The 12,754-nt window shown below is 33.8% G+C and overlaps 1 protein-coding gene across 4 annotated transcripts in view; it reads right to left on the bottom strand.

Moving 5' to 3' along the window:
* Nucleotides 1-12,754, bottom strand: part of obe (activating signal cointegrator 1 complex subunit obelus) — a 596,544-nt gene that overhangs the window by 302,613 nt on the left and 281,177 nt on the right. For all 4 annotated transcript variants that reach the window (XM_090409638.1, XM_090409636.1, XM_090409637.1 and 1 more), the window contains one exon: nt 2,300-2,551. In XM_090409638.1, coding sequence (XP_090265764.1) covers nt 2,300-2,551 — 252 coding nt within the window. The remainder of the gene's footprint in view (nt 1-2,299; nt 2,552-12,754) is intronic.

Genomic DNA, 12,754 nt, shown 5'->3' with positions numbered 1-12,754 from the left:
ATCAGATATATACTATCATGTTAATTTCGACTTCACACCACACAGATTCAAAATATGCACATGTACTGTCAACTTCCACACTGTGCATGCAATTCCTCTGCAATCATTAACAGCACTCTCCATCCTATTTTTACTTTCCTCTCTTTCAGGAAAACTGTATATCCTTCCATTTTTATCCCCGAAATCACATCATCCTCAGAAAATCACGTTTCACTTCTACCCATTATCTTTGGGCATACAGCTTTTCTTACTCAATCAATGCAACAAACCCAGCTCTCTTATTTCAATTACTTCTTGAATTTGTACATGAATATAACCTAGGGAATGTTGGTGCTGGTAGAATGGCCTCAAAGACACCATTCTACCAGCACCAACATTCCCTACTCTAGCTACTATACCACACCTCTCACTCTTCAGTCTGACCACTTCCATTTCCCTGGTCCTGATTGCCATTCATACCTGTCATCCTTACCTTTATGCATGCCACCACTTTGTCCTGCCACAACCACATCTTTAACTTTGTACCCATGTTCCTCCTGTCGTACAACTGTTCGGTTGTGCTATCCTGATTCACAAGTACCCTTTGATCATTAACTATATTAACTTCTTGATTCTGTGCCTTCTCAGTAAACAATAGCTTTTCTAAACGCCCAACACCAAACCCATTCAAATGCAATCCATCAACTTTAAATCATCCCAACTTTCCTTCAAATTCACAAACTGAACCCCCTTTGCCTCACACTACTGAGCCATTTTGCTATTCACAATCTCTGCTCTTCTTCCCAACTCACTATTGTCATATATGGGCAATACGTCAAAGACTTTTCCAACAAAACTATTATCTTTCACCTCCTGCAACAACTTCCTGAAGTCTTTATCGACATTCCTTTTTTCACCAACTAAGTTATTTCTGTCTACCACTACCACTGATTCTGATGCTGCCTTTTCCTTCTGCCAGTTATTTTGTTTCACTGTTCTGCCAGGAAAGCAGGTTTTGTGTAATTTATTAGTCATCACACCTGTTGTGTGTTTTATTAGTCATCGCATCCCCATACAATAATATATGATTATCCTTCGACTCTTTCTTCATAATACTAACTTCCTCCTCATTTTCATCAGTCAATCTCTTCTTTAGGTGTTTAATCTCATCTTCCAGATGCTTCAATTCACTTTTCATTTTCACCAACTCTTGCCTAAGTTCTTTTATTATGGTCCTGACTCTAGCTCCCATTTCTAAATGCTTTAACCTATCAATACACTTTTCATATACATTAATGCTTTCTTTCTTTTCATTCACTTTAACAGTTCACAAATCTTTCATTTTTCAGTGCATACATGAACCAATTTTCACAACACATGCACTGGGAAAAATACAAAGTAGAATTCGATCTTCAAGTTGAATCTTTTCATCAGGCTGACATATGTTTCTTTACATACACCATTTTCAGAAAGCAGAAGCAGTAGAAATAAACAAGTAGCAAAAAACACAAGTAAACAAACAAAATTTCAACAACAAACATTACTGAAGGACACTTGCAACCAGAATGAAAAATTTAAACATAATTATATGATTAAAAGCCACTCTACACACTATTTAAAAACACGTTTCTTAGCACAGCTCAAATATACCATTATGTTCACTGAAGGCACTAGTGACTATAATTATTTAAGCATGCATCTAAAACAAGCTTGAATGCATATTTCCTGAAATCAACCGAATGGCCATTTCATCATCATAAATAATAAATGAAGCGTTACATATTACATATTTTAAATTCCAAAAACTTAAAGCTGATCAACTTTCTATGACAGAGTTACCTCTTCATTCAATAGGACTTCTTTAATTTTCTTATGGCAACACATGAAAAGTATTATATGACGTCCTATATAGAAGAAAATGCTGAAATATAATGGTTGCTTGATATCACAAACCTTTATTCACTAAAGGCAGTGATTCAAGATTTTAATTCACATTCAATAGAAAACAATGGAAGTTAGCAGTTACTTTTAACTACTGTATTATCTTTAAGCAGAAACTAGCATGACTACAATAAATCATGGAACCATATTTGTCAAACAAGTTTGTGAGATAAAAATCTTGAAGAATTTAAGTATAATTTAAAGATTTCTAACTCTGCTAAGAATAGTTATTCATGTATTGAGAGTTATTTAATTATTACAATAATTAAATAACTGTTAGTATTTTAATAAAGAAAATAAATTTTACATTCATTCTTTATTAAATACTAATAGTTGTTTATATAAAGAAAATTAATTTTATATTAAATTAAAGACAAACCTTAAGTTGATCAAATTCCTGGGCTTGTGATATCATAGCCAAGATGTCTGCTTCATTCATTATTTTTACCATTATATTATTAAATTTCTCTACTGTATCATACTTGATATAAAAGTGACTGGCAGTACGACCCAGATCAGTTGCATACAGATAGCCAGTTTTTAAGTCCGCTCTTATCATTTTTGCTTCATCCAGCTTCTTTGCTGCATCTGTAATTAATTTTCTTCTATGCTCTATAAGTGTGTAGTCATCCTAAACAAAATTAAGACCATTAGTCATTGAAACAATAAGAGCAAAGAAAATATAGAAAATTTAAAATATAGGAATGTAAGAGTCAAAATTTTACTTCAAGTAGTTCCACTTTCAGAATTCATAGGATAGAAATCTCAATATATACTTGCTTTCTCATCAGATTTTTTAATGTTCCCTCATAAATAATTAATGCAGTTAACAATAACTGAACAAGCCTTGTGCAAATTAATGTCTCAATTATTCCATATTTTACATGTCATTAAAACATTCTAATTTACTTACCAAGTTGTTCTGAATTTTATACTCTGACATTTTAAAATGGTCCTTCTAGTTTATTTTTAACTGGAAAGAACCAAATATTTGAATCAAGAATTTAAAAAAAAAAAAAAATGACCAGTAAGCTTCTTAAGAAAGGCAGGGGAAAAAAGGATGAATACTATATTAATAATTTAAATCAGAAAGAATTCAAGGTGTATAATTGCCTGCAATACTATCTGATGTTTGCTGAAGAGCAAAGAAGATTCTCTAATTCAAATATAATGAGGACATTTTCATTTTTGGTAGAGCCTCTGCTACTAATGGCTCACGCGAAAAGTTAAGCAAGTTTGAGTGCAGTTAATAGTTGGAAAGGGTCAATCGTTTGATGCTGTTGGCACACTCTCTCTCGATGAGTCTTTGGACTTCCTGAAGGTGTCACATAATAATAATTCTTGGAAGAAGTTAATATCATTTCTAAGACTCTTCATGGAAGCCCAAATTCTGACAAATCACAAGACATATTATACCAAGCCTTGAAAGCATTCACTATTCACTCTGGTAACACATTCCACTTGTTGACCACTTCATATGCAAAATAAAATATTCTTTTTACTTCCTTATTTCAAACGACTATTATACAGTTTCCAGGGATGAATTTTCATTCTCCCACTACTCAAGATTTACTTTTCATTTGTCCAGCTGCTTGCTCTGTACAAATCCCAAATCCACCCAACTTTCATAAACTGCCCTCCCATTTGGAGAGGTACATATAAAATTTCCCTTTCTAGATGCTATTCAGAAGAGGGAAGTTTGGATGACTGCTGTCCCCTTTCTCACAGATTCTTTTTAGCTACTGTCTCATAGATGGTTGGTTTCTGCATTGTTTTTCTTCTACAGATATTGCCATGTCACTGATTAGCAGAACTGGCATCCATTATACTTTTGTCCTTTTCATTTCTGCTAAACAACTGTCCAATTACCTTTTACAGGTGAACTGACTCATAGAACCTACTATCTCCATTCATCTTTCATTCCATCAACCTCGGTTATGTAGAACAGCCTTCCCTAATTCTAGGATTATGACCCCAGCTCTTCAGAAAGAATATTAACAATTACTTTGTTCTTGATCTCAGCCCATGGCATTTAATTGGTTTAAGACTTACAGCCTCTTGTATATGGGATGATATTAATATATTACACTATGCAAATCTGCCATATACCTATCTGAAAGGCAGCACCTCTCACCAACTTGTATGCCTTGATCACATCTTCGCCTCTTATCTGCCAAACTCTGTAAAGTATGTTTCCTTAATTTTTCATTGCATTCAACATTCCACAGCCATGAAATAGTCGTTCTCTTGCTAACATTTTGTTATCTTATTAGTAACTTTCACCTCCTTATTTTCTGGGTAGCCTTTACAAGTTTTAAAATGTCCCATAAACTTCAGCTTCCTGTCTACCCATGCTCTCAGATCACTTACTTTCTCTACCTCCTGAAGCAACCTTCCTCCAATACAACACCTCATTCCATTTCTCTGGGCAAAATCCATGGCTTTACGCTTAGCAACATGGAAATATACCAACACATTCAAATCCTCTTTTAACAAATAACGCCAGAGTTTCCTAAAACTGCTCTTCCCAATTTACCCTCATTTGCACACAATTGAATATCTGCTTTCTAACCCTGAACTATATCAATGATACACAGATTAAATCTGTATTAAAGCAACTGATATAACCACAAGAAAGAACATATCTTAAAACCCTTCAACCTCCATGTGTCATCAAATTGTAATAATTTGTTCTTTTTCTTTTAGAATATATAAGAAGACATAAAATTAATTAATTTTTGTTCTAGGTAGATGTTTATCTGAATTTTCCAGGACTCTCACTCGCAAACAACATAGTTCTCCAAACAGAACCTTGTTTAATCTGTCACCTTTCCCTTTTGAGATACTGCATCCCATACATAACTCACTGGTTCCCATCAGCTAAATATTCCTGAGTGTCATGGTCGATATCATCCTCTCTTTGCGTTTCTCCACCAATGCAAGAATACTTCAGGACTCTTATATTGCTTACCCTCTTTCTCCTATACATAAAGAGGGTTCCAGAAATCCACTCACAACAGGCAAGTTATCAGAGAAAAGTGGTGAGCGAACTTTCAACCACATTCTAAATGCAGTCAAAATATATTATTTTCTTCACATAATTTACACATTTTTATTTTAAAACATCATCTGTCATTACTGTCAATTGTTATTCGATCACTGATGGCTGCCAATGAATTTATTAAAGAAGTTTTATTTCCAGCGATTTGGAAGTAAAATGGATCTGAAGTCTTTAATTCAAATATTTCAGTGTTCTTCCCTTTTAAAGAATTGCAAAAAAAAACTTGTAATTAGCAGTTTTCTCTAATTGTGATAATGTAAAACAATCATCTTCACTTCCTTCTGTCCTTTAAGGTTCAGAACTTTAATTTTCTTTCTATATGAAAAACTATGAAAAAATGAACTCAATAAAAACATAACCTGCCATTTCTTCTTCCCTCAACAGTCATTCTGTGGTCATTGACATAACATGGTAATTGATAACTTCAAACATTTTCTTTCTATATGAAAGGCTTCATAAATATCTGCTATCAAGTTCCAAAAATCCCCTCATTTCTCTTACAGTAGTATATATGTTATCTTCACATTATGCATGCTCTTCAGCACATTTCAAGAAATTTATGCATTTCACTTGTAAATAGTAAATCTCGCACACTTGAAGTGTGTGAGAAAACATTTTTCATGTTATAAATACAATTAAATTAAAATGCAGTTATAATTTCCAATAAGTAAATTTATAACAAAATCCATGTCTTCATATCGTCCAATATTAACTTTACATGCATGTGCAATATGCATGATATTATTATACGTAAAAAAAAAAAATTGTACTTTTATCACAATGCAATCTCATTAATAAAATAAACTGCCAATTATAAACATAAAAATGTAAATTGGCACAATATAATTAAATCCTGTAGTACATCTATACTTCTTATTCTTCCAACATTTTTACCCCTTAAGTAGATGCCCAGATTATAATATAGCATTGTCCTAAGCTTATTTTCACAGCTCACAACATGAATTAGCTTAGTGTAATTAACTGAAAACTTCACACAACAAAAATCTTTTTAATACTGTTATTTAAAAAATGCACTTATTTTTCAAAGACAAGTCAAAGACAGCATCATGAGAGTGAGTACGTCATGAAAAGAAAGTCTGGAGTGATACCTTCTTGTTGTCTTTGTGGATTTTATTATGTGTCTTTACTATTAAATAATTGTTTATGGATAATTAATATAAATTCACCTTTCATTATGAACAATAAACAAAGGGAAACACAAACTAAGTTGTAATGAGCTGCACTGTGTCGTACATTTTAAATCCACATTACAGGAAAGAATATTTCTGCATAATTACATGTAATATATAGTGCAAATCATGACATTTTTTCCCCCACCTAAGTATTGTTATATACAATATTTATATATAGTGTATTTCTGGAGCCCTGTACATAAATAACCCTTGTAGTGCAAGCATCCTAAGCTTCAAGATCATCTGCAACAAGTTCCTTAAACACTGATCACCACACCGTCCTTCACTAGGGCAAGAATAACTTGATCACCTTCAATGCTATCCAATATGCAGTCTTCCTTTAATGTACTCAGTCCTTCATTTAATATATTAACTGCCATACTGCTATGATGTCAATAAACTAAATGAAGGACTCTAGAGCAATCAATAAATGCATACATCCACACATTTAATGACTGCTCTAACCCTTTTCTTAACTGCTCACAAACTTCCACGGATGCCTCGTGTTCTCTTCCCACCCTCAATATAACAGGTTCTTTGCACAGAGAGTGGTTAGGTGAGTGGAATGCATTATCTGTGGACACATTGAATCAGTTTAAGGCACGGTTGAATGAGCTTTATGTGCGATAGTGAGTACCTCCCATGATGAGTCTCGGCCTCCATGGAGGTCAAATGTTAATAATAATAATAATGATGAAAATTTTTATCAGATGATATCCTATAACATCCATTCAGATGTTTAGAGATCTCTGTCATATCAACACATCTTTCTCCTGTTTACCAATGTCTGCAATCCACATACTCTCAATCTGTTTTTATAATCTGTATTTCATAATCCCAATATAATTTTTGTATCTCTTCTTTGCATCTTTCCACAGCTTCTTTATCCCCCTGCAAACCAAGGAGACCAAATCTGCAGACAGTAGTCTAGGTGTGATCATATTAAGACCTTGTAAAGAGGCAAAGTGACTTACTTATCCTTACATGTAAGTGTTTATTTCAATATTGCAACTATCCTCTGAGTTGTATTTGCAGTTTTTGCTATGTGACCTTTGAACTTCAAATACATATCCACCATAACTCCAAGATCCCCAGCATCATCAGTTTCTCTAAGTATAATTCCACAATTATAACATGTTTAAAATCTCAATCACACAAACACGTATAACTTTACACTTACTAACACTGAACTGACAGCCATTATCATTTGCCCACATTTCCAGCCTATTCAAACCATTATGTAAGTGGAGGATATCAGTAGTAGTATCCCTGATAGTCCCGACTATATTTGCATCAACAACTGAACATCTCCTGTCAGATACTTCCCAATATCATTAATGTATTAAATTGAACAACAATGGGTATACCACTGGGTACACCACTGATGACCCTAAATCTGGCAGATTCACACATACCACTTTCTGATAAGTGTTGATCAACTACCCACTAATCCAAGTTAACAGTTTATATTCCAATCCCAAATTCTCCAATTTATACAATAACCTTTCATGTGGCATTCTATCAAATGCTTCAGCAAAGTCCACCAGTAGCACAGTGTATATATATTTTCTTTATCCAACTTAACAGTAACATTATTATAAAATATGAGCAAATTGCTAAAACATGACTTCCCTTTAGTCAACCTACAGCCAGACTATCAATCCATTTCTGTATACCAGTTCTTAATAACTTCTCTAAAATCTTCACCACCACCACCACAGAGATACTGATAAGTCAGAAGTTTAGACACAACACATCAGTTTGTGCATTACCCCTGTACAATTTAGTTTAATCCTTTATCCAAGTGTGAGCAAACAAAGTTTGCACCTGAAAGTATCTTCAGGACTGGGATAAGTTAGTACAACACCGGGCAACTCGTTGCAAAGGTGGAGAACTTATTAATTCTAAACTTATTATAGTCTAACCAAGTGAAAAATAAACTCTCAACATCTTTCTCTGAATCTGGAGTAATTTAATAATAAGGTTGTACACCCTTTGGCAACTCCTATAGGTTGGGATGACCTCTCATTGCTTCTGCCTTGGTGTCTCCACTACTGGGCCTGGCTCCCACTGACGAGACCTCAATCTAGGTCGAAACCGGTATGGGTAGTAGCCCTTGCCTTAATGCATAGCATTACACATATCCGCAAGGAGATGTGCTTTGCATTATAGGAGATACTGAGATAGGAGTGATGAGATCTTTCTCCACCTTTGCAATGAGTTGCCCAGTGTTGTACTACCTTACCCCAGTCCTGAAGATACTTTCAGGCACAAACTTTGTTTGCTCACACTTGGATAAAGGATTAAACTAAACTTATTATACATTCTTTCCATTTCTGTGGTATCTTTCCTGAAGTGAGACTCAAGTCATACAAAGATGTCAAGGGCTTTGCCAATATGGCTGAACATTCCTTTAGCACATGTGCTGATAGTCCATCTGTCCCTGTTGCCAAATTCTTATCCACATTATACAACAGTTCTTAAACCTCATTCTCATGTACCTTCATCCAAAATACTGTCTGTCACATTACATACCCACCCTCGTTGATATCTCTTAGCAAAGTGACCTCTAAATATTGGTACACAATAATGTTATTCCTGTATAATTATTATGAAATCCCCATTCCCCCTCTGTACTGAAACAAAAAGCCTTTATCTAATATCATCACCTATCATCTTCTTCCTCAAAGTGAGTCTACAAATGTCACACATTTCAATTCAGGACTGCCAAAAGGTTTGATCAACTTCTACAAGAAACTCATCTATCAAAGAGGATTCTATAATTTTCATTTCCATCTTATGCTTCAATTGCTATCAAACCTATTTCCATATTCTCCACCTCTCTGATCTCTATATTCATTCATTTCATCTTTGTTTAATACTTACTTAATCCACTTCACTCCACCTGGGAGCATAGGTCTTCAAAAGCAGAAGCAAAAACCATTGCTTCTGCTTTTATTTGATTCCAGTTTTTATTAATATTTGTTATTTCTTTCAATATTGTTCTTTTCTATGTTTCTCTTGGCCTTCCTCATCTTCTTTTACCCTGTGGGTTCCAATCTAGAGCCTGTTTTACTATTATTTTATCTTCTTTCCTCAACACATGCCCCAACCATCTCCATTTCCTTTCACATATCTGTTGCAACATGGGTTTCTGGTTTGTTCTCTGCCAATACATAGTTCTTCATTGCCAATATATTCCTATCATTCTTAAACACTTGTTTAGAAAGACCTGGACATTGTTAACTATCTTTTTGTTTAACATTAACATTTCTGATCCACACATTAGTATTGCCTTTACATTTGAGTTAAATATTCTCATTTCAGTTTTTATAGACAAATTCTTGTTTTTCCAAATATTTCTAAGTTGGTTGAAGGTTTAATAAGCCAGCTGTTTCCTTCTATTTATATCTTCAGTAGTTCCTCCTTTTATTGATATTATTGAACCAAGGTATATAAATTGTTCTACTTCTTTAAGTGGTATTTCTTCTATTGTTATTTGTTTATTTTGCTTTGCATTTATTTTCATCAACATTGTTTTATTTTTATTTATCCTAAGACCAACTTTTTTGGCTGTTTCTACAAGTGTTGTTGTTGTTTGTTCTACATATTGGTGCTTCTGTGAAAGTAAGCAGATATCATCTGCAAAATCTAGATCATGGAGTTGGTTTTGAAGTAACCATTGTAATCCTATATTTCTATGAGATACTTTTCTCATCATCCAGTCTATGACAATTAAAAACATAGTAGGGGAGAGTATACAACCTTGCCTTACTCCTGTCTTTGTTTTAAATAGTTCTGAGAGGGTATTTCCATGTATTACTTTAATTTCAAAATCTTCATACATTTTTTAAATTATTCTTATTATTTTTTCTGGGAGTCCATAATTTCTAAGTAATTTCCATAGGGAAGATCTGTTTATACTGTCAAAAGCTTGTTTAAAATCGAAAAAATCAAAAGCTTGCCTGCCATTCCAATGATTGTTCTATGATAATTCGTAAAGTAGCAATGTGGTCAGTGCAGGGTGACCACATCTAGTACTTTTTATAAATTTTTAGTGTTCTAGTACGTTCACCAACAGATCTAGTACTTTTTCCTTCCTGATAATAATAATAATAATAATGATAATAACAATAACGACATGAGAGTTAGCCTACTGAGTTTAATGTTTTTCTCTTCTTCCACCTCCCCATATTTCACATTCAGAAACACAAGAACATGATTTCTCTTTTTTTTCCCTACCACTCTCACTGTTCGCTAGTCCTCCCCCCCCCCCTCCGATCCCATACTCACACAATCCGACTGGAATTAGCCAATGAAAATATATTCTTCCCTGTTCAACTTCCCGCACGTTATAAGAAGTCTGATGTTTTTATTAATTTCATTAACAAAAACTTGTTTAATTCCTCATTGAAAATATTATTATTATTTAGATTTTCCTTTTAAACATAGACAAGTGGCAAGAAAAACTTTCTAAATTTAAATTTGATTCTAAATCTCAGGGGAAAATGGTATCAGTCAGTAAAGTACATAAATGAGTCACTGAAAGTGAAGATCTCAATGCCAGCCCTTACCACTCACAAGAAACCATTTCTGACAAAGATAATTCAGATAAAAGAGAAAGTGTTAATAGTAATGATTCAAATTCAGATTCAGGTTTACAAGGTTCATCTAAAAAGATGGAAAAATCATATAAGCAAAAATTAAAAGAAGAATGGTTGGAGGAGCCCATTCTTAAATCCTGGATCAGTTGGTAAGAGTAAAGGACACACTGCTTATTGTAAATTTTGAGATATAAGCATTAATGGTAGCAAATGTCTATTGATTCGTTATGCAAATATTCAAAAACTAGCAGAATCTAAAAGAAGCACACTAGGTATAATGTCGTTGTTTAAATCCAGTTCCAAATACCAGTCGGAAAAACAAATTAAAGAGGCAAAATTAAGATTATGTGCATATGATACAGACAGGCCCCTTCCGTACCGGGGTGCAAAGAACTCTGGCGGCACAATTTAGAGGTGGTATAATTGAGCACGTTCATAAAAAATAGGGAATAAATAATACACTGAACTGTTTGTGCATATTTGTCACCTTCGAATGTGAGAGATTTCAGTGAGGGGCTGAGTCGCTGGGTAGTTAAATAAATGGTACGAGCTTCAACACAACTTACTTTAATCACTGCTCTCAGCACACTGAACAAGCATTCTAGGAGTATCTTGAGTTTTCTTCTTGATGGACCTGTGTTTCACTCAGGATTTCTCCATGAGTGCAGGTCACAAAGATGCCTCCAACGATCTCGATCCTCTCTCTTCCATGTTATACCCACAGATTTCACTAGTGGATCTTCTCATATTGTAGGTGGTCTTCTGGTTTTCTCTTTTTTCTTGTTGCCAGTTGAATATTCTATATGTCCATCTGTTATCCCTGAGTCTGGCTATGTGACCTGCCCATCTCAACCTGCTTTCATATACTGCAGTTACCACATCTTTTATGCCTGATCTCTTTCTTAGTTCCGTGTTTCTAACATGTTCCATTTTGCTGATGTTACAAATCCTATGTTCTATTGCACGGTGAGTTATTCTGAGAGCCTCTTCTTCTTTTCTTGTCATGTTCCATGTTACATTATAGGAGTATGTTTGTTATTATATAAAAATAAGGTTTTTTTTACTATTTGTGTTTTTTTTATTTTAATATACAATCCTCTTAATGTGCAGTATAATAAAATGATTCATAACGTGTTATTGTACTTCGGGATCTTTTAATTTTTAATGGAAGGGGGGGGCACAATAATTTTGCACTCAGGTGGTGCAAACTCACGGAATGGCCCTGGATGCCAAACACAATCTGCTTTTGTGGCTTATGGATACTCTTCCAACTCTATTGAAAACAATTGCTCCTGATAGTGAAATTGCTAAGAAAATACAGTGTGGACACAATAAATGTAAGTATCTTATAAAAAATGCTTTGGCTGTAATTTCATGCAATGAAATCTCAAAAAAAAAAAAAAACTCCTTTGATGAATGGACTCCTTTTGACAAAAGAAAAATCAAAACATTCATCAGCTATCAGCTACAGATTTTACTATTTCTGAAGAGTTAACTAATTTAGCTTTGGTAAAAATGCTTTGGCTGTAATTTCACGCAATGAAATCTCAAAAAAAAAAAAAACTCCTTTGATGAATGGACTCCTTTTGACAAAAGAAAAATCGAAACATTCATCAGCTACAGATTTTACTATTTCTGAAGAGTTAACTAATTTAGCAAAATCTGATAAAAAAAAAATAAATACTTCCAGCGTTTTTCTTGTGGGTGGAAACCCTGTATATATGTAAATAGCATATTAAATAACTGAAAATTGAATGTTACATTGTTTTAAACACTAAAATGAGACTGAAAATTATATGGTAAATTAATACACATGTGAAGTGCTAGAGTCACAACTGGGACTTCTGTTATGATGATTAACAACTCTTGGTCTTATTATTTGTTGTGTTAATTTAGCAGTTTTACATTGAGTTCGTCTATGATAATAAGGTAGTAATATCGTAAAATGCCCAAAATAGAGTGAAACGAAAGCAAAT

This window comes from Typopeltis vanoorti, chromosome 19, assembly GCF_054136105.1.
Source record: "Typopeltis vanoorti isolate ZY-2024b chromosome 19, IOZ_Tvanoo_1.0, whole genome shotgun sequence".
Classification (NCBI taxonomy): Eukaryota; Metazoa; Arthropoda; class Arachnida; order Uropygi; family Thelyphonidae; genus Typopeltis; species Typopeltis vanoorti.
The sequence above is the reverse complement of the archived record's forward strand: the minus strand, read 5'-3'. Positions and strand labels throughout refer to the sequence as shown.